This window comes from Notothenia rossii (genome assembly GCF_949606895.1).
Source record: "Notothenia rossii genome assembly, chromosome: 7".
In the NCBI taxonomy this organism is placed as follows: Eukaryota; Metazoa; Chordata; class Actinopteri; order Perciformes; family Nototheniidae; genus Notothenia; species Notothenia rossii.
This window is the reverse complement of record NC_136905.1, coordinates 17,249,692-17,272,785: the sequence shown is the minus strand read 5'-3', so window position 1 is coordinate 17,272,785 and position 23,094 is coordinate 17,249,692. Positions and strand designations below refer to the sequence as shown.

At 40.5% G+C, this 23,094-nt stretch overlaps 2 protein-coding genes across 4 annotated transcripts; one reads left to right on the top strand and one right to left on the bottom strand.

The window, feature by feature from the left end:
* Nucleotides 1–1,050: 1,050 nt before the first annotated feature.
* On the bottom strand, nucleotides 1,051–9,328 carry LOC307047543 (neuronal pentraxin-2). 3 transcript variants are annotated; one of them, XM_079694548.1, is made up of 6 exons: nucleotides 9,279–9,328; nucleotides 5,527–6,438; nucleotides 4,004–4,445; nucleotides 3,146–3,399; nucleotides 2,610–2,789; nucleotides 1,051–2,166 (listed from the first exon to the last, which is right to left on the bottom strand). In XM_079694548.1, the coding sequence occupies exons 2-6, from the start codon at nucleotides 6,181–6,183 to the stop codon at nucleotides 1,957–1,959; spliced, it is 1,743 nt and encodes a 580-aa protein (XP_079550674.1). In that variant the 5' UTR covers nucleotides 6,184–6,438; nucleotides 9,279–9,328; the 3' UTR covers nucleotides 1,051–1,956. The 3 variants fall into 3 exon arrangements, with proteins under 3 accessions (XP_079550674.1, XP_079550676.1, XP_079550675.1); XM_079694550.1 differs by having other exon boundaries at nucleotides 4,106–4,445; XM_079694549.1 differs by lacking the exon at nucleotides 9,279–9,328 and adding an exon at nucleotides 6,817–6,923.
* A 2,492-nt stretch (nucleotides 9,329–11,820) lies between these two features.
* On the top strand, nucleotides 11,821–23,089 carry LOC307046805 (BAR/IMD domain-containing adapter protein 2). The gene is made up of 15 exons (XM_079693436.1): nucleotides 11,821–12,360; nucleotides 14,447–14,587; nucleotides 14,703–14,778; nucleotides 14,876–14,962; nucleotides 15,554–15,615; nucleotides 15,810–15,881; nucleotides 16,057–16,194; nucleotides 16,691–16,843; nucleotides 17,045–17,221; nucleotides 17,731–18,358; nucleotides 18,782–18,986; nucleotides 19,217–19,279; nucleotides 19,727–19,895; nucleotides 20,031–20,074; nucleotides 20,541–23,089. The coding sequence occupies exons 2-15, from the start codon at nucleotides 14,540–14,542 to the stop codon at nucleotides 20,611–20,613; spliced, it is 1,995 nt and encodes a 664-aa protein (XP_079549562.1). The 5' UTR covers nucleotides 11,821–12,360; nucleotides 14,447–14,539; the 3' UTR covers nucleotides 20,614–23,089.
* Nucleotides 23,090–23,094: the final 5 nt, after the last annotated feature.

Below are 23,094 nucleotides of genomic sequence, written 5' to 3'. Positions count from 1 at the left end.
CCTAAGACCAAGATGTTAAACATAGTTTAAAAAAAGAAAATCATCCTAAAAATCCACATGTCAGTATTAAAGGTCCCATGACATCCTTTCCGGTTATTACCACTCCCCTTGTGTGTATGTTATGTAGCTTTGTATGCATGTAAACGGTCTGCAAATCACAAACCCTCAAAGTACACCCTGTAGCGAGTAAAACTCTAACACCGAAAATACCTGTCTATGACACAGAACGCCTCGTTGGAGATTTCTCTTTTTCCATTGTTCTCTTCCGGGAACCAAGTGACGTAACGACGATCAAACCGCGGAGCTCCTCACACACACACACTCAGCCAGCCTTATTTTTCTCAGCTGCAGCTCCGCGGATTTCTCAGCCTGAACTCCAACTCCAACTTGCTTCAACAAGCTCCAACAAGCCGTTTAGGACAGAGTGAATACACATGCTGTATGAGAAACCAATGTGAGTTTGGATAATTGCACAATATACATCTATTCTAGTATACCTCAACAATGGAATTATGATCAGTAGAAATGGCCATGACATGGGACCTTTAATAATGTTAGAATGCCAATAAAGTAGACAGCGAAGTACAGCGAAGCGAACTTTCGCTTACCATTAGTCGCGCGAAATTTGATCGCCTGGCCGAACAGTCGTCACGGCTCATGGAGGGCGACCTAAACACACGATATCGCCAACGTTTGAGACTATAATTATAAACTTGCCTGCTACTTACACCAATTGTTTATTCGAGAATTTGACTTAATGTCTTGGTTCAGCTTAAACTTGGATTCAATGACTCCATTTCTCACCACAAAGCCAGTGCTCCCTGATATACCTACGTGCGCACTTCCACTTCCATCAATCTGGTAAATGTGTCACTTTGTTACTGTCTGTGTCTGAGTGGAGCCTTGGGAGTTAAGTAGTTTATTGGGTTAGTTAAATTATAGAGTATTAGGTACTGGCTTTGTCAGTCAATGGTCTAGATGCTATTTAAGTTTAATATGTTTACCAGTTTTGTGTCAAGATTGAGATGTATGTTCACAAATATGAGGAGCTGTTTTTCAGACTTTTATTTACACTGTCATAACATTTTAAAAAACAAAACACATCCACAACTTAACATCAAAATCTAACGGCCTAAATGTTCTATTTACAGTACATTAACAAATATACATTCAAGGCAAGACCATTCAAGAAAAGCCGCAGTGCAATGATTTGATCACACAACATACACCATTTTAAAAATGATTAATACATATTTTTGGGAGAAAAATAAATAAACGTTAGTGATTTCTTCAGTGAACAAACGGGTGCATTTAAAACAAAAATGCTAGCCGATCCAAGAATGTAAGACACAATCAGTCTGACAGGCTATTCTGTTTTTCTCCCCCATCCCAAACAACTACATCACATTGATTTTGTTTTATTAAAATCTCTAACTTAAATCAATTATATTTCTTTGGTACAGTAGCTGTATATTTGTGGAGACCTTTTTAAAAAAGGAACATCCAGATTACAAGTTGATTTTATAACACATTTCTATGAGTCCCATTCAATCTAAACAAACATTTCAAACTGTCACCAAAACCCATAAGGTCATCTGATATGATCATAGACCCTACAGTATTAAGACTTTTTCAGGATATGACAATATGTCACATACAGCACCTGTTTGTTTAAAATAAAACTCTAGCTCATGATTAAAGAGGAGGCAAAAACCTAAGGCCCAGGACCACTACAAAGTCTCTGTAAACACAGATTAGACTTATTGTTATTTTTAAAGAAAAAGTCACTGATTAAGTTTAAAGGAAGGCATTCAGTTGGTGCCACTATTAATCATCCTCAAAATAACTGAAAGTCAGTTGGAGATTTTTCTTATTCTTGCACCTTTTGATGAATGATAAATATTCTCAGTACATTTCAGGATATCTCTTCAAGTACTTCACTGGTGTTATGGCCTTTCAGTGACAGGGGTCAAAAGGGTATTTAGCGACGCCTCCATGAAGCTCCACCTCTGTCTCGGACCAAGCGATGACGTCTCCTTTGAGGTCGCTGCCACATGAGGCCAGGCTGTAGATGTCACTGGCGGGCAGGACATGTGACCACAAATGTAGGTCTGACATCTCTCCCACAAAAGACTGAGTGGCATCAAAACGGCCTCCCAGAATATCCTGAAGAAGAGAGAAAGAACAGTCAAAGTTAACACGAATCATTGCTTTCCATAATTGATATTAAAATATTACTTCTGTTGTGCCAGACCAAAACAGAAGTAATCATCAGGCCCATTTCTTAGATCAGATGTATAAGATATTGTAGTATGATGGTCTCTTTCCCCAACGTCGCTTGCTTGTGCTAGCTGCTCTTATTGGAAAGGAGTGGACAACACTGCATTTTGTTAACCGCAGCTTTGTGCCGTAAATCAGGCCAAAAATGTTGCTCATACGTACAGAGGCTTTAAGGTAATATCTGAGTGCAGATTGTGTGATTATTTTAAAACCAGTGCATATGGTTTTATAAATTAAAGCACACTTGAAAATGGAACACACTAGATGTTCTCCCATGCATTCAATGCCTCCCTTCTTGCATTGTGTATCGACAGAGGATGAAGGTTTACCTGTTCCTGTCCCAGGATGAAGACTCCTCCAGCTTTGATCGGGTGCCAGGGGGAAAGGTTTGTCCCGGACCCCCTCTGTTCTCCGTCCTGGTAGGCCTCCCACTGCCCATCCCTTGTGGACCAAGTCACACAAATGTGATGCCACTCCCCATCACCCAATGACAGGGGGAGCGTCAAAGCCTGTGGATGAGAGAGTGAAGGTGGTGAGACACTTATACAAATACATCCAGTTGAAATAACAACACGTTCAGAAAGAAAATATATAAAATAGGCCCTCCCCTTTTAGCTCCACAAGTCAACTACCATCTACTTCCATCAGAAGTCATGATAAGGTTTAACCCTTATTAACTGTAATTTGATCTGATCTGAGTTACACTGACCAACCCAACAACCAATTATAATCAGACAAATCCTGGAGGATTTACAAAACACAATTCTCTGAATGAATCTGGTCCATTTCGAACGACTTTGATGAGAGAACAGAAAAAGAAATACAGAAATATCTGTAAAAACTGTGTAGATGTTTTCTCCCTCACCTTGTCATCAATCAGCAGCTCCATTGGGTTGTCCCCCCACTCAATGAGCACTATTTCATTAGCCTGGCCTGGTGCTGAGTAAGAGAAGGGCGTCCCCAGGGTCTGCCCGGCGCCCGACTTGATCCAGAGACACAACGTCATGGCGAAGATCTCCTGCATCAGCGTTGTCTTCACCTGCCCGTACATGTAGTTGGTTCTCATGGGGAAGCTGATTTGGAAACCTTCGGGATTAAAAGAGTTGTCCCTGCTGTGACCTGTTGTTGAAGAAAAATAACATCATTCAATGACAACAATCACATCTTAAGGTTCGTTAAGCAACTGGAGCTCTTTTCTCCTGAGTTTGCCCAGTTGTTATTCAAATATATTGTGGCTAGATGTTTAAACTGTAAGCAGTTTGAGTTCATCAAACTCATGTTGGCTTAAAATGTTTGAGTATGCCATAAAACAACAGGGGACAAAACAATCTAAGGTCTCAAACGTCCATTTAGTGGCTGTTCTGGAGCTTTTTCATCATCATTTTTTTTGCCACTGGCTGTTACCGAGGTGAAGAAGGTACTTTAAAAATCTATTCCCCTCATGGAGTTATAATTCCTTAGTTTTTTCAGAGAGGACTATTTTTTTCTATCTGATTGTTTAATGTTGAAGTAGGTAGTAGACCTGCTCAAGGTCACAGTATTAGACGTTAAAGGTGTTAATTGAGCCACCCCTAACCAAATGACATCATGTATTTTTCATCTTATTTTTTTTTCGAACATACTCAGCTGCCGAACACGTCACTTACACAACTTTTACCAAATGCTGCTTTATTAATAAAAACATGTCTGTCATAAATGACTGCATGCTATTCAGTGTGTGTACCTGGGAGGTGCAGCTTGCTGAGCATTGTTTGCAGTTTATTTGAGTTGAAACCAGTCTGTGGCCCTGTGTGTGTATGATAACTGTGACTGTCTGCTTCATTACTATGGTGGTCTTCATCATCATCATCATCGTCATCATCGTCATCATGGTTCCCTTCATCGTAGTCGTCATGGTCACTGTCCACATCGTGATGGTCTGTGTGGCGACTGCTGTCCCTGTGGTCGTTCTTGTGGTCATCGTTGTGGTGCTCGTCGTGGCGGTCGTCGTGGCGATCGTCTTCGTGGTGATGGTCTTTGTCGTCTCTGTGGGTGCTGTCGTCATCATGGTGGTCATGGCTGCTGAGGGCGGAGGAGTGACGGCGCAGCTGCTGCTCCAGAGCGTTGATCTTCCTCTGGAGAAGCTCCTTCAGAGAGCTGGAGTAGGCCACAGAAGTGTTCCTCTTCTGGAGGTGAAGAACACACAGGTGAAGACGTGATAACAACACACTTCCTGTCACTTAAATCCTTTACTTCCTGCTTACACAATAATGAGTTGGCCTGTCACCTTAAAGTCTAAGAGAGTAATTTTGTGTGTTTTGCTTTTCTTTCCCTGAACCCTTTAATGTCAGCTGCAGAAGTCAGGTATTCATTGTCTCCTCCCAATATTCCAATTACTTGTATATAGACTATTTTGCACTATTTCTATTATATTATATATATTTTTTATTTACTTGCTCTATTATCTGTTTTATTGTTGTTGCACTGTTGGAGGAGCCTGTGACCTTAGATTATCATTGTCATAACTACACTGTAGCTACGCACACATGACAATAAAAGCCTTGAATCTTGAATTGACTTCTCTTCCTCTCAGGTAATCTGGGCTTTTTCGTGGCACATGCCCTAACTAACAACCTGTCAGGGGAGATCAAGATAAGCACTGCTGATGTAAGACTCGTGCCAACCCCCCCTCCACACTTCACAGCTCCTGGCATCTGTCTGTGGTCACCATCCATGGAAGAGAGCTAAAGGGTGATACATCTACCAGGTGAGTAGATAAAGAGACAAACATGTAACCTTTGGCAAGAGTCTCTGACATCGGTGACGAACACACCTGAGCCTGTTGCCGCTCCGAGGTGCCAACTGACGGACATCACAGTGACCCTCTTGCTCTTTATGCAATCAAGTATTACATATTTCCTTTCTCTAAAGAAGTAAATGCACATACTACTGGAACTTGATTATTCGTAAATGCAATCCGTTGATGTTACCTTTGATATGTCCAAACAAGCAAAAGAACAAGTTATCACTACACATCATAAACCTCCCCCTACATCCTTTTATCAACTGTAGTGTACACACTTTAACACAATATTTATTGAATTCACTTCCATCTGTCTTTCCTTCTCTATTTCTTTCTGTCCGTCTTTCTTTCTGTTTTACTTTCTATATTTATTCCTCTCCTTTTGTCTTATTTGTAGCTGCCTTTCTACGTGTGTGTTATTTCCGAGTACGAATCTGAAGAAGTTTCCTCCTCTCGCTGCTCACCTGCAGATTGTCCAGCCTGTCCTTCAGCGCCTGCAGCATCCTCTCCATCTGCTCTGGGGACGACGTTATGTCCCCCGGTCTCACATGTTTATCCTTCCCCTGGTGGTCGCTGTGCCCCCCATCAGATCGCTGCCCCCCCATGGATGGGTAGTGCGGTGAGTCTGGTATAAGGTTTCCATGGGGACCTTGCTGGTTGCTATAGTGCCCGTTGTCAGTGTACGTGTGATGACTGTCCGCCCCTGTGTGACGGGGGTTTGAGCCGTGGTGCTCGTCGTGAGGCGTGAGGCCCCGTCCGAGACCCTCACACAGGCTGAGCTTGGCCGTCAGCTCTCTGATGGTCTCCCTCTGGTCCAGGATGGTCTCTTTCTGCTGCAGGAGGCTCTCCCTGAGGTGCAGGATGGTGGCTTTCGCCTCATCGCTCGCCCCCCACCAGCCAGCAGGGGGTACACTTTGATGTCCTGGCCCTACACCAGGACCCCCCATGGGGAAGCATGCAGGGTCTGCGTCCACGGGAATAGGGGTGCAGATGAAGCGCGGGTGGGCTCCGAAGTCAGGCCCTGAGCTTGCAGACGCAGGGCAGAGGATAAGGGAAATTAAAGATATCAAAATGGGAACAAGCAACAGGTGTCGGGACCGGGACTTCCTCATTATCTCCATCCAAAGTTCAGCCAGGAAGACTAAGGAGCTTGGCTTCACTTCACAATGTGCGACGTACGTGGAGGTCAAGGTTGTCTTGACTTCATGGTAGTTGGAAAGGAGACATCAGGAAGCCCGATAACAAAGCATCCACTCATCTGACAAACAAATGGAATTCACAGCTTTTTCTTTGATATTCTTTGTCGCGTGATATAATGATTTAATCCTGGATCTTGGCTTGTTTCTCTCCCTCCGTCTCTGTGGAATGCAGTAAACCTGTAAAACACAGAAAGACAGATTTTAAAAGAAGATCTTTAGTAACACAAGGGGAGGACACAATAATAAAATCACCTTTACGTTAAGACTCTGTCAGAGTAGCGTTGATTCAGCTCTGATTAAAACTGTTTGCTGTTTGTGGCGTTTACCGGATGTTTGTTCCAGTGCTATATATTTGTATCTACAAGTCTACAGTCATTAGCTTCACATGTTTTTGCTGATTTAGTTAGCACCATAGTGAAATTAAAAACATACTCTATTGAGTGAAATAAAAGGCATAATTTACATATAATGTTCTCTCTCACATTCATTTCTACCCTCTGGCCTTTATTGACCAATTCTGCTTGTTCAGAAATGCAGTAAATAAGCCTCAATTACCTTGATTACACTTTGAGAGCAGGCTGACCAGTGTAAACGTCTTCAGTGCTCAGCAGCATGATGGAGGATGAGCTCCTCAGCTGCGTCTGTCTGACCAGCCAACTCACATGGCAAAGAGGATTAGTCCAAATCACAAGTGTGACATGCTAAATTAACCAGACGACGAGACACTCCTCTTTTAGTTTAAATGAATGTGATGTACTTCCTTGAAGCCCAAATTAAGCCTGCAGGGACACATTACATATTTTGTATAGACTTGAAATTTAATTTTTAAGAGTAAAAAAACTAACAGTTTATTGTGTAAAGTCTGGATCCCAAACGATCCCCTAACCCTAACAAGGAGTATTATTTTTCCTGTGTCTATATCACAAAGGCTCGCTGACCCTCTGAGCGCTGTAGCATGTCCTTCATTATACAGGGCCGGCATTTCGAAATGGCACACACGTGATGTGGCAGCTAAACCTCCCAGACCTCCTGTTGCTCGCAGTGACCAGCCTACACAATGTGTGTGTGTGTGTGTGTTGATAGTTCATACATGATTCACTGCACTATATCAATAATAAAACAGGGTGAACTACATACAGACATAGTATGTTGTGTAAAAATGATCACCACTGCCTTCATTATACCAAGTAAGTTAAATGCAAAATAATTATTGAGGTGCAAAACAGAAAAAACAATTCCTTATTTATTTTTAATTGAGAAGGAATTTTTACTAACGTGTCTTATCAGTAAAAAGGAGTAACAACCCCTGAACTAAAAGGTGTTTTTCTGTCTCTGCTGATCCTGCTGTGATTTACAGGGCTTAGAGGACAGACAGATGGTCAATGTACAGAAACGTTTCACACCCAATCGCCACAGTTTAGCCGTGACCTTATGCCCAGAGGTCACTTAATTAACCTAATTGCCAACAGTTGTTGTGCTACCTTAGCCAGAGATAAGTGGGCTCGCATGCTTTAGTGTGTGTGTGTGTGTGTGTGTGTGTGTGTGTGTGTGTGTGTGTGTGTGTGTGTGTGCGTGTGCGTGTGCGTGTGCGTGTGCGTGTGTGTGTGTGCGTGTGCGTGTGCGTGTGCGTGTGCGTGTGCGTGTGTGTGTGTGTGTGTGTGTGTGCATTGGTGAGATAATCCATGGTGAACCCTGTGGTCGTGCACCATATGCTCAAAGTGGATTTAAGTAGTGAGATTAATCCCAAATTGCAAACTGACAACAGAAGTTAGATCTGTGAATAAAACACATCGGACTCTGAGAAAGAAAATAAGGAAGTCTCTACTGGTAAACAGATTTCTTGACGGAGAATGGATCTGGCGTTAAAACTATAAACATCCCAGTGCATTACAAGATCAATGTCAATATCGTTTTTTTTTTTGGCTCGCACAAAATTTGTTGAGACACAAAATAGATCAAAGTTCAGGAAATACTTCTTCAGTGTAAATCCCATAGTGTAAATGCAGAGTGCTGCTGCTTTGTTTACTTGCCAGGCTGTCTGGTGTTAGGTGAGGTCAAACATGTTTTACTTAAACCTGCAAGATGCGTCCTTAGCTTATAATCCATTTATAAATTATATTTTCACCGTTGTTATATCATTGTAAAGTTTTTTATATTTTGAATGGCTATTGTGTTATATACTCTGTTACATTTATATTTATTTATATAAATCAAGAAGTTACATGTAGAATAAACTGCTAAAATAATGCCAGACGGAATATCAATTATCGGAAACATGTTGTTTTTTTGGTCGAAATTAGCATTAGTTGTCTCATTTTAAATTTTTGGAAAAAACGGGCTTTGTCATTTTTCTAATGAAACTTCGTAAGACTTTTATCCCTTCCTCCCACCCTCTTATTCACTCTCATGGTCAGCTCCAATTTTTAAGACAGTGAATGATTTTTTGATTTACGTTTTATTGTGAACTCTGCAGCCGATGTTTCTAAAAAATCCATTAAACTAAATATATTATATTGTAATTAATTTTAATCCATTAATTTCCCTCAAAATAAACACTTGGGAACATAGAATATATATATAACACATATTCCTATAGTTTACACCAATATCCTTGCAAGGATCCATTGTCCCACTGACCTTGTTTTCGAGGAATATGTTTTCCCAATTTAGTGAACAGATTTCGAACAAAGGTTCGGATAACCATGTCATTGAGGACGTCTTGGCTGGCTCTACGTTTTTTGACTAAAAATGAATAAATAAATAAACTAAAATGCTTTTAGTAACTGACATCAATAATCAATTTGTTGTTTCATGTTATATTTTAATGATCAACTATTTATTATTTATTATTTTTTAACAATGTCCAAATAGTTTTCTAAAAAAAGGGTTAATGTTTCTTTGCATCTGAATGGTAAAAGGTTAAAGCAGAGCCACACTTTGGCTCTTAACTGGCCTCTTTACTTTTTCAATATTTGAATAAAAGAAGAGTTAAATTAACATTGTGAGAGTGTTCTTACCTCAGAGTCCCTGAGCCTGCAGCCGTGTCTCCCCTCTGCAGAGTCTGATCAGATTAATAGAGATTTACACAAGAGTGGAGAGCTCAACTCCTTTTATCCCTCCTTCATTGTCTCTACCTCCCACTTTGCTCTCCTCCCCTCTTTCTGCTTGTGTTTCTCTTGGAAGACCACTCCTCTTTTACTGCTGAGTCTTAGACATCAGTGCCATCTTCATTTGTATTCTATTAATGTGGATTTCTGACTTTATTGAATATAACTCTAGCCTACATTAACACTTACATGTACAGTAATTGACCTCAGATCCTCTGTACCAGGAATCTCTCATTGGCTCTGCTCCGGCGTCAAGCAGCTCACTTGGATTCAGCACGGGACTAATTGGTATTTTTAATTCCTGTCCACCGGTCTGACTGAGGGCCAACGAGGCAAAGGCAGGACAGCAGATGGTTGATTTAAGGTCAGAAAATCACTAGGCAAATAAACTATGGATCCAGCATGTTGATTACATTAAAATAAAAAATTTGATTAGATTCAATTAATTAAATGTCCACTCAAGGGACTAATTAGGATCTTACTTTTTAGAAAACTGTTTCAAAAAGTATCTGGCACATTTACATAATAACAAACCTACAAATATAACACAATTTAAACATATACACTTTTCACGCTATTATTTTTAAATGGCTGGCAGTATTTGATTAGATCTTAAACTGCCTTTAGAGCTAACATTTAGTAGTCAATTTAAAATTCCGATATGACTAATACTGACAAAATTCAGAGTCTGTTATCAAACTAGAACTATGAGCAGTTGAACAAAGTGACATTGAGAAAACCAACCTGATTACAAGAGATCCAGATTCTGACAAATACTGAATAGGTATATAAAACGTGAAAAGTGTGAGGAGTCCAATGTGTCCCCTGGATCTGTTACTATACTCTGTCGGCCTCTTCATGCATAACGACATTTTTTCCTAGATTTATTTTTGATTTATTGCTTTGCTTTTACATATTATTAACATAATGTATATAAATAGTATGCATGTGAGCTGTGCTGAATGTTTAATTGATTGCCTTTCAGTTTAAGTGGTGTATGACCATTCCTACCTGGCATTTTTGGTCTCAAAGACACAGTTTGATCTTTGTAGTAATAACTAAGATGGTACTGATGTAGTACAGTGATACTTTAAAGCCTGCACTTGTTGCACCACCAGCTGTGGATGTTCAGGTTTCTGCAAGGGAAGTGCAGCAGGAAGTGATGTCACACATCGCCCCCACCTGGGAGAAACCTGCAACTGCAAAGAAACACAGCTTCAGTCAGACACCTGAATGTCAATAGATTTGTACTTTTGGGCCCTTTATACAATGCACAGTTTTGAAGCACATGGCTAGATTGATCTGAGACCACTCCACCATATTAAAGGGAAAAATACTCTGCTACACTATAATAAATACTCAGTAATAGTCAGTATTGGTGAACACTTGATGATTGGACTCACATGCAAACAATTCAACACAGTGTTTAAATGTTATTATTGCAAGAGTTTTGAATAGCCAACAGCAACAGTTCATTTTTTGTGAAAAATATTTCTTCACAATGACAATTTCTACTGCCTTTATTTGTTATGTTATGTTGTACATTTAACAAGAAATGTGAAGGCGGTAGCTTGCTCTTCACAGCTTTTTTTGTAAATATTTCATAGTTTGCCGCTGCCTTCTCTCCGGCAGCAGCTTTTATCCGTAGAATCAAGGCACAGACAGTAAGTGAAGTGGATTCACTTTTAAGTTTTTCTATTTTAAATACTGTTATTATTATGCTACTTCAATCTCCATCTGTCAAATAACTATATAATAATGCAATGAAAAGTACAACATGTCATACTAAATCATTGTTAAGTGGAATAATAACATGACAATCACACACAAGTGCAATGCTTTATCATTATTATGCTTGTATAATTTAGAAACACTAGGTCATGACCTTTTGTATTCATATTTTTTATGTACTATTATTAGGTTGTAAACACACTGTGCATTTTTTTTTTATTGTATAAAGTGATTTCATTGAATTATTGAAGCATGAATGTGTATAGCATCACTTTAAAATTGCAGCTAATAAATGTGGGGTTCATTTTAATCACTTCAGAAACTGTTGTCACTTAACTTATAACAACACATCATCAATTATTAGGAAATGTATATGAATATTTTGAATCTGAAAAGTTAATAAACATGTCAAGTGAATATAATGGAGTGAGTGACACATTTATTTTTCTTTTGAAGTAAACAGAAGTATAAAGAGCATAACATATGTTCAATATTGTAATTTAGTTCAGTACTCGAGTAAATGCATCAACTCCCCACTGACCCTGACACTTTAACTTCTCCTCTCCAGCACCTCTATTTGTTACATTAGCCTTTAATCTTCCCAGCAGCTTCCTGCAGTAACTAAAGAGCTGTGCAGGCCCCGTCCTCCTCCTCTTCCTCCCCCTGTGTCCCCCCTGTGAGAATGGGCAGCAGCCCTATGTGTGATGGTCCTGGTGAATGTAGGCCAGTGGTAGGCCTGTTCTGTCTTTGGCTTAAAAAGTTCAAGTCATTATTCTCCTCCTGCTCCCATTCATCCGGGGTCCCGTTGGCTCATTGTTATTCCGCCCGAGTGACAGAGAGAGGGAGACACAGAAAGGGAGACACAGAAAGGGAGGCTGACGGAGGAGCTGGTTGCACTGGGCGGGGGTTTCACTCGCTGCGTTTTCTGTCCGGTTTTTCTGCGGGCGTGAAGGCATGTTGATAATCGGCTCAGTAATGAGGAGAGGTACTGAACGGCACCAAATACCTGACCCCGATTCCCGGGAGTAGAGAGAGGCAGAGAGAGGGAGAAAGTGTGAGAGAGAGGAGGGAAGAGAGGCATGTGAAAAAGGGGTGGAGGGGAGCTGAGATTTACTGCCTTGCTGGATGAAACAACCCCCCACTAACTAACGAAGAGGGAAAGTAGCCTATTGGGAAGAAAAGCGGGGGTGTTGTACCGTTCATTTAACGCTCAAAGACGCGCAGGAAGCCTTTATCGTTTCCCACAATGAGTTCAGAAAAGGTATGTAACTTTTATTTATTTTTAAGTAGCCGAATTATGTGTTACTGTTTTACAAATTGGAAGTGGAGCTGAGAGATCAACAGGTAGCAGCTGCACTGTCGAGGCAAATGACAGGGTGCTTTTTCTACTCAGGAAAAAACATTACCCGTTGTATTTATTCGTGTTTAAATACAACACATTGCTGGACTTTTTTTTTTGTGTAGTTGCTTTTTCCTCACTAATTGAGTTGATGAAATGAGATGGAGTGGAAGACACGGATCAGTACTGGTTAAGCTGCAATGCTGCACCATTAACTGATCTTTGGATAAATGCAATAAATAAATAAATGGATCAGTTTCTGAAATCCACAACAATGAACAAGAAACATTTAATACCACAAAAAATGCAAAGTTATTTTTGCATGCATGAGTCCTTTAAATACAGTTTTGTTTTGGTTCAGCCAGTTTTTGGCAATTAAAATGCTGCAGTGACATTTGGGCTGCAACTGGAAAATGTCAGAGTAGTTTAAAATGCCATCATAAATGACTCGGCAATCCCAAAACCAGAAGATATTCACCTTAACAATCATATAAAACAGAAATAAACAGCAAATCCTCAAACTTGGGAACAATAATTTTTGGGCACTTTTGCTTTAAAAATGAATAACGATTAATAAGTTGTACAAATAGTTCCAGATGCTTTTACTGCTGATCACACCAATATTTTCATAATTTAGGGACATTACAGTTTTGTTAAATGCAATGTTTGCTTCCAAATCATTGGAAGATATGTGAAGAGGGCACATGAATGCACCTTCTGTATCAGTTCCCAGACCACCTGCAGACTGTTCCTGTTGCATCCGGAAACAAGCAACACTTTATTTCATCTAGAAGCTGAACAAACATTCAAACATGCCTTTTATCCAGCCTCAATATTGTATCATTTGAAAGTATGTGCAGTGTTATCAAGTGCTTCAAACTAATTAAAATCAGACAGCATTATGATCAAGCTCCCTCTTCTCTGAGTTATCCTGCTCACTATTACAGCTCCTCTGACAAATGACAGTCTACACCCGGGTGGCCTTAATGAGCAACAGTGTGGAAATGTTAGCTTTGTTTCATATACAGTTAGTTGATCTGGGTCAACGTTTTCTCAATCATTTTGTTGTTAAAACAAAGGAGGACTGCATAGGGAAAAGCAAATGAGCATTTTACCATTCAATTCAGAATGGAAACCTCTCGACCTTGAAGCAGTCCCCCCTGATCGTCCTCTCTGCCGAGGAAACATTGATGTTGCGTGTTTGTTCAGTGCTCTGACACCTGTGACTCGGTCTGGAGGAGCCCATTGTTCTTATCTGAGATGGTATAACTCGTCTGGCTCTCGAATCTAGGAGAAATATTGTGGTTGCCGTACTGTGGCGAAGTGATAATGCAGAAACTGGCAGCTGAGCCTAAATAAGATCCATGTGAATATAACACTGCTGCCCTCAGACCAAACCCAGGACCGTGAGACACCCTCATCACTTGGTGTGATGGTTCGATGGCCTTAAAAGACCTCTGGCTGATTTAAATCTCAAACTTGATAGAGAAAATGCAAGCACTGAATAGTCAAGTATAATTTCAAATATGCACTTTCTGTGTAGGGAAGCCTTAGAGAGAGGTTATGATACTTTAAACCTTCCTACGTTGTATTAGTAAACTGATTTTAGGAGATTCCCTGCACATGTGTGCCTTCACAATTATTTGCCACTTGTCGTTGTTTATTAACATAATTCTTCTGTATTGATTATTTAATCTCCCAGAGCGGCTATGGAATCTATGTTTTTCTTGTTTGTTTTCCCACAATCAAGCCACATTGAAAAATAAGTTACATTTAGTATAATGTTTGATTAAAAAAAGCAGCACATTCTAACTTATAACAAGTTAGAAACATTGAACATTTTGAAAAGATTACATTCCCTTCCCTTTAACTAATCAGCATATCGACTAATAATTTCAGTTTGGGTACAGATAAGACAAACAAGTGCTTTGGCATTTTCCTTTCCTTTGAGTCCATGTGAAAGGTTATTACTCATTTCACTTTTCTTTCTTTGTCTTTTCTCTTTTAGGGGTTTGCTGTCTGCTATAAAGCCTAGGGCCCAGAACAACAGAAATAAACAACACAACAAACACAGTGCCAGCACAAAACCAAGAAAAGGAAAATGTCTCGAACCGAGGAGGTTAACAAGATGACAGAAAATGTATATAAGGTATGACGCCTCTCTCTATTTGTCTGCACAAACACTTAATACAGTACAGTAAAATGTTAGAAATGAGTAAGAATAGAGTGTCATAATCTGCCTGTCATTTATTTGTGTGTAACAGGGGATTCTGGACCAGTTCAACCCCAGTCTGAAGAACTTTGTGACCATGGGGAAACACTACGAGAAAGCCCTGACCGGTCAGTCAAATACAGGATCATTCACTCGCCTTTGATTTGTATGGATTACTGAACAGGATATTTCTTTTGTTTTTCCTAAAATGAACTCTTGTTTCAGGAGTCACTGTGGCGGCCAAAGGGTACTTTGATGCTCTGGTGAAACTTGGAGAGCTGGCGAGCGACAGCCAGGGCTCCAAAGAGCTGGGTGAGTGGGCGGCTGGTGGAGAAGCACCGTGCTGAGGGGAAATAAAAATGAATTAGTGTTGGAGCTAATAAAGTTAAGAGAGTCGTCGTGACAGCTGGAGATAAGTTGAAAATAGTCTGCGTTGGTAAGGGAGGAGATGAAGACAAGAGGGAATGAGGAAATGTAGAGGGAGAGAGGGAGAGAAGAGAGGGAAAGGGAGAGAGTAGGGTCATTGTTGGGAGATTAACAACACCACATGATCTCATTGTAATGCTGAAAACAGCGGGGGAGGCAGGCAGGAGAGTGGAGGGCGAGATGCCAGCCACCGCATACTACAGTGCTGTGTGACTGAGAGGGGGGGGGGGGGGGGGGGCTCACAGCTGACCGACACTCTGTAAATGAGAAACTGTGTGAAAACTGAACGTTTTATGTCTTTTTCACTGAGGCGTGCTCATGCATGTGTCATGATGTGGATACCATTTAATAGAGCACAGATTTGAGATGTTCTGCATGGGGTTAAAGATGCACTCTAACATATCGCAAGCTTGTCTAACATCGACTGTGTGTAACACTGACGGCCTTCCCTCTCCTGTGCTGTGCTGCTGCTCACAGGAGACACACTGTTTCAGATGGCCGAGGTCCACAGACAGATTCAGGTGCAGCTGGAAGACGTGGTAAGACTCGACTCAGCTGTGGAAAATGCCTCATTATGTGTATCTTTTATCTGGATATATTTTTTAAATCATCACAAAACGCTCAAAAAACTGTTCTTTTGAGTCAAAATATAGTGTTTTAACTCATAACTTACTTGATATCCATTCATATTCATAACGTTTAAAGGTTGCATGTGGCTCTTTTCCATCAACAGTTAAAGTTATTTCACTCTGAGCTGCTCGCCCAGTTGGAGCAGAAGTTGGAACTGGATATTAAATACCTCACAGTAAGTTGAAATAAGTTGAATCGCTTTTTATACAATGTAACAAAAGCATGATTTCAAATGAATGTAACAGAATAAAATGTTAAAGTAAATGTGGCTTGACGAATAAAAGTGCAGCAGCACAGCTCTCGTCTCATCACACATTGTTAATAAATCATATTTTCCTCTTCCCTCTCAGGCCACCCTGAAGAAGTATCAGAGTGATCGGAGGTCTAAATCTGAGTCTATTGAGCGATGCCAGTCCCAGCTGAAGAAACTCCGCAGGAAGAGTCAGGGCAGTCGCCACCCGAACAAATATGGAGACAGAGAGATGCAGGTATGAGACGCCCACAGCAGCTCCATATGGACGGAAACAAATAGCCTATTTAATGAACAGGTTTATTAGCAAAATGCAGAAACATTCACTACAGTTCCTAAATAAATATCCTAAACATCTCCCTCAGCGTCATAGCATAACTGTGAGTATTTGAGTAAGAAATAGATCAGTGTGAGTGAGATTAAAAACAATCTGCCTCAGCTGATTCTTCAGAAAACAAGCAACTTAGCGCGGAGGCCTCCAGCGGAAGAAATATGAAGGATCTAAGAGGGTGAAAGGGTTTATCGTTGTAAGGAAAGGTCAGCGGGGCAAAAGGGTAGCACTTTAAGATTTGCATTATGTTATCATTGTGCGACAGTCAGGAAATGATCTCACATATTCCCCTCTCCGTACAATGTGCGTTAAAGGTCATCCTTGAGTACTACATGTATGCATGTGATTGTTAATTAAGGAAGGTGCAAAGTTTGCAGTGAAACCTCTCTGACTTTTCCTTCAGTTTGTGGAGCTAATGAGTCGTCGTCAGGTCGAGCTTGACACGCTGGTTGCATCGGGATACAAGTCTGCGCTCACTGAGGAAAGGAGACGATATTGCTTCCTGGTGGATCGACAGTGTAGTGTCACCAAACTGCTCGTCAACTACCACTCCAAGGTGATCATATGCATTTACGTATTAATTAAGCATTTCAGAAAAATAAAAGATGATATTTTCGAACTTGCCCGGCCCGGGGTGTCACAGAAGTTATAAAGTACTGAAGGAAAATGAATTGATGGTTTTGGTCTGTTCATTTGTTACCAACAGGGAAAAGTCTAATCTTTTAAGTGTTTTTCTTTGCTTTTGAATATAATCCAGGTGAGAGAGCTCCTATCACAGAAGCTGTCCTCGTGGCATCAGTCATGTTCACTGCCCACTAAACTCCCCGAGCGCGCTCTGAATCTGCTGCGCCACACCGCGCCTCAGAGCTCAGGAGCTGCAGGGATAGCCGAGGTCCTCCGCCACACCAAGATTGGCTCTGCTCAGCCAGAACAGGTCAGGTCATTCATTTGTCAGATGGTTAAAATATGTTATTTGGACTTAATCCTAATCTCAGCTGGATTACATGGGTTCATTGTATGAAACGCACAAAACAAGTCTATTATTAGTTGTTGACTTTGGTAACTCCTGAAGCCTGGCTATGAAGTTAAGAGTTCATTCCCAAGTCCTTCACTTTTTTTAATTGAGTCCATAAATAGTCATTATAGAACTAAGAACAGCTAATAATCAATAGCTGATTATTAGTTTGATTATTTATTTTTTTATAATTTGGAGATGATGTTCCAAATCAAAGGTTTAAAGTCCAAGTCACAAATCATTAGTGTCAAACTTCAAGGTAGGAGGTCTCTTTTGATTTGGCCAATTCTGGTTTGAAGTCACCAGACAGTCAGATGTCTTGAGTACTCTTAAATGCTAAAAACCTTAGTAAGACCACGACTAAATTACATTTTTAACAACGACTTTTAATTTCTGATAGTTAACGATATCTGTCCTTGATTTTTCAGAGGCTCTCAGTTCAGGAAGTCCCTCCCCTGATGAACGGAGACTCCAGTCGCTCCCAGCAGCGCTCACTTCCCTCCTCCTCCTCCCAGAGTGACGGCTGTCCTCCTCAGGGCTCCCCCCACACTTTCAGCTCTCTCTCCAGTGGAGGAGCTGCTGGAGGTTCATCCCTAGGAGCGTCTCCTCAGCACAGCAGCACCCCTCTGTCCAGCCCCCTCCCTGACAGCAGCACCAGCAGCAGCCCCTCTGCCTCCACCCCCACTTTGTCCAGCGGCTCAGCCCAGCCAGGCTCTCTCCTGCTGGCCGCCCACACAGCCAACCTCTCCCCGAGCCTCATCCCCTCCACAGTGATGTCTCTCAGCCAGATCTCTCCAGCCGGTGGCCCCCTGCATGGCATGACCCTCCCCATCGCCCACAGCGCTCCTCACAGCCCCCCTCTGCCCCACAGTGCCCCTCTGTCCCGGGCCATGACTCCTGTGCAGTTACTGCACCAACAGGTGGGCCCAGGGGGGAGCAACACCTCCACCCTGTCTCATAACCCCTGGCTGCAGAAGACCGCGGACATCAGTGCAACAGCAACACTTCCACTGCCGAGGAGACCCAACAGTGAGATGAGGCTGGGTGGATTTCAGGGTAAGATGTGATGATTTCTCCTCCATATATTTTAGTGTCTAAATCCCCTTTTTAGCCCTCCCCCTAGCAAGTCAGAATCAGAATACCTTTATTTGTCCCACAGAGGGGACATTTACATTTACTACAGCAGAAAACTCAGTTTCGATTTAGACAAACTATTGGCCAGATTTGTAATGAAACTTGGTGGAAGAGCGTGGCGGGCCAAGGTCCGATTTACGTGTGGATTTATAAAGCTTTTAATTGAAAGCAGTAGCAGAAAGTGTTTGCATTAGCAGTAACTTCATAAACACAGCTGATGGAAAGTAAAAACTAAACTTTCAAGCTGAAATCTGAAGATACAATTACAATAACCCTGGATTTACACGCATTCATCATTTCAAATCCCCAATATGTGACATTTTTTTCTCTTTCTCCATTACCAAGGCTCCAGTCTCCCCAGGCTGCTGCCTTTATCTGGACCCAATCGTGTGGAAGCCATGTTCGCTCACAATCCTGGAGCATCGGAGGCAGGCGGCGGCGCAGGAGGCGGGGCTTGTTTACTGCACTTCCTGCCTGGTGACAACATCTCCCTGCTCATCTCTGAGGCCAGAGACGGGTGGCACTACGGTCAAAATGAACGAACCGGACGGTATGCTCAATACATTTCTGTGATCTGCTGTTTCACTTCAGAGCACCTTATAATGCTTAACATCGCTGTAATGGACACAGTGCCATAAAACAAGGTTAACAGATACAGTATATTGCTGTAAGACAATGGAGAGGGAGAATTGTTTTCATCCCACACAACCCTGACTTGCTGTTTGACACGCTTGCTTATTATTCATTAGTGATCTCATGTAGTAAAATGTTCCTTCACAGGAAAGGCTGGTTCCCTTTCTCCTACACGCAGTCATACCACAGCACGCTCGATCACCTGGAGAGGTAAGATCAAGAAGAACAAACTGTGATACTGCAGATCTTTAAGGTTTTCAATAAACGTTGACTCTGTTATTGACAGGAATGCTTCATTCACTTCGCTCTAGTAGTTTTACTGGTCATTGTATCAACATAACTTTTTAAAAGTAGGAAGTTATAACATCAGTGGGTTCACAGAAAACTTATTGGGGTAATTTATGTTGAAACTAATGTGACAACCATTGTTTTTCACATATGTATTCTCAAGATATCCAAAACATGCTTCATGCCAGACATACAGAAAAACCACAAAAGCTGCAGAATGGAACTATTTGCCCTCTCAGTATTTCCACCGTTGTTTCCTTATCAAGTTCATTTCCAACACAAACAGCTTCGTTGAGGATTTGACACAAGAACAGATTCTCTCGACTCATGTTTCCTTTGTGTTTTTTCCTCTCCGTGACCTTCCTCTAGCTCTCTCTTCTTATCTAAGGCTAACAGCACCAGCACCGGCCAGCTCGACAAGCTGGTGTCTCCGGGTCTCCCGGCCCTCACCCCCGAATCAGAGGGGGAGCACTCCCTTCCTCCCCAGAGGGTCAGCACCTTCCGCCCGCGCCCCTACAGCATGGCCGACAGCACCAAGGTCAGAAACATGAACTCTTTGGGAGGTCAAAGGTCAAAGTCTGCTCCGCACTGAGCCTCTCTGTTAATGTAATAGATACAGATGTCTTTAATTTGTCAAATTATCCGTTAATATTATCTCTTCTTTGCATTACAGATCACTGCTGAGTTGGTTTCTCCTCCACCCTCCCCAAACTCAAGGTAAGTTTTAGCAATTCAAAGGCGCTGTGTGTCATCAAAGGGTAAATTCACCAATTGTACATGTCACAGTCAATTTGCTAGTCATATCTGACTTAAACTCAAAGCCAGCGTGTTAAGAAGTGTGACACAAGAAATAAAATAATAGTTTAAGTTGGCACAATTATTTCCATCCTAATAGGAGTGATTCCAACAAATAATAGCTCAATAGGAAATGTTTAAATGCTAAAAACATTAACAACATTACCGGGTCGGTACAAAGTTTGAAAGCGTTAGTGCTTGAAGTGTAACTTGATGTTAAAAACTTTGAGAGTCTGTTCAGCTACCTTGAAAGTGTACATTTACATATTTATTATTTATACCTGTTTGTTGCATTTCCCCTTGCTGTTTTTACTGTTTGGTGGGGCAACTCCTTTGGTCATCAGTGTTTGTATTGTACAATTGTTATACCTTTGATTTTTCCTTTCAGGGCCAATCCATTTGCCCACGTTCGACTCAGAAGAACTGTCACCAACGATCGCTCAGCTCCCATCATTGAGTAAGAGTTTTATTCCCGCTGCGGCGGTGGCGTCATGTTCTCTGTGGTCTCTGTCAGTCCAGCAAACCTCAGGTTGAATCCTGGAAACTTCACATTGATTTATGTTGATTCTTTACTTTGGATGAAGTTGTTCATTTGAAAAAAGACCATTATAATGTCTGAAAAATTGAAAGTGAAATTATACATAAATCTAGGCTATTTTTAGTGAAACAGAAGGTAGGTGTTTGGCTGTTAGCTTAGTGTTTCAGATTGACTAACTGCTTCTTTCAGAATAATTAACATTGTAATGTTTTTCCTGGCTTATGGAAGGTGTCTCTTATATTCCTTACAGTGTAACAGTGAATTTTCCTTTCTTGACATAATCTTAATTGTAGTGTTTTTTTGTGCCATATCCAGATAAAAAGTTTTCTTTGTTGAGCTGATTTAGGGACTGGCTCCTAAAAGCAGGTTGTGAAGTTTCACTGTCATGAAGTGTTACAGTAAGAGGACAGGCTCCTACTTTTAAAGTGATATTACAAAATTATATTTTTAGAAAAGCTGCCAGATTGTTTTTAGGTTTCAATTAAGGTGACATTTTACCTTTGAATTAAATGTTTATTTGATAGAGTCCTGGCATATTTTACTAATAATTGAGTTATTTTGTGTCATATTTACGTTGATATTACTAAACATGGGCAATGCTGCTTCTGCCCGTTAACATGACATGTTCTGCTACTGTAAAGTTACATATAAACATTTTATGAAAGTAGATATTTGGATTAGTGGAATTATTTACCTAATGAAAGAATTATAAGACAAGGCGTAAGGGCAAAAAATGATAGAAGGAAATGTTGTGGTTTTTTTGCATTTTGACATAAACGTCAAAAGGTCGAGAGTAAAATCCAACTTTCAGTAATAGTGCCAGAATCAGTAATACTCTTTTGTATATGGACTCAAAATAAGTTGTAACAACCCAACAACCCTTAATTAGATATTTCCAATGATTGATGACTGAGACCTGTTTGTTCCCAGGTCCAATATTTGAAGTCCTCTAAAACCTAGAAACAGAAAAGCTTATGAGCTCCACAGACAAACTGTTGAACCTTTGGACGGGGTTATTACTGAAAGTGTTTTTAGAAAGTGGCATGTTATGGAGGGCTCAATGTGTAAAGAAAGAGAGATTTGCGTGCTTTGGATTCGATGTCTTCTTGATTCCTTTTCAGTGACAGATTTAAAGCTAGATAACATCTAGGCTAGTTGTAGCTGAATGTTTACCAATCAGACTGAGCAGAATCTCCGAGAGATGTGAAAGCTGTGACGGACGATAGGATTGAGTTTAAATGGGGAAATGTTCCTATGAAAGTGATGAAGAAAGCATAATGGGATGTGACCACTGTCTTAGCCAGTGTTAATGGTAAACTAGAGATATCCAAAGTAATATTCTATAGCTTAAATGGTTTGTGTTTCTGTTGTAAATACCTTCTGTGGTCTTTAGCACCTTGAAGATTCAAAATAACACCCACAATGGTTGTAGTAAATCATCTCTAACAGCATTGATATTACTAGTAGTATGGCATCATATATAAAGGTGACCACAAAATGATAGAGCTAATGCTTATTCATGCTTGTAAATAGTGCATAAAACATGTGTGATTGTATGACTTTTATTTGACTATTTTTATAATGATATTTCACTTTGGTAGAACATTTTGACTTTGTAAACCTTCTGCGCATGTCAGTTGTGGTGTTTAAACTTTTATCTCCGACTCTGAACGAGAAAGAACACAGTGATCATTCAGAGTGACGCATTATTGGTTTAAATAGACACTAGTCACAGGGACTGGGGTCGTTATAACTGTCAGTATTAGTGATTCATAAAAAGGACAAAACATTAACGATATTTAAGGCTAGCGATAATGAGAAAAATATTATAATACACATGATTTTGCCCTTGAAGTGCATACATTAAAAAAATGCAGAAATCAGAGTGTAGACATTAATACAGACAGCTAGTATAAAGCATATATGCAAAGTGTGTAATGTGTTGTAAGAAATACATTGAGTTTGTTAAAAATATAACTATTATAAATATGTAACAAAAGATGTATTGCAAAATCAATAGCAAATGTGTGGGTGTTGTGTACGTGAACAGAAAGTATGTGTAAATGTCTCAAAACACTTGTAATCTGTACATTGTGCTCTCATCAATACTGCAGATGGATATAACTTGTGAAAAAAGATGCTTAAACAGGAACTTTTTCAAAGTCCAAAACTCTTCTTCCAAAGTGAAATATCGTTTTAACATCTATTCATAGTTCCTCGTTACGTTTCAAATATGAAGCGATGTAAACAGATGTGTCTGTCAGTTCTCTATATTGCATAACATGAAATCCTGATGACTGCAAAATATATTATATTATGATAAATACGCTGAGGAAGACATTCTTTACGTGAAACACTGAATATTGATGTGATGTGAAATAAAAGTTCTATGAAAGAAATATCT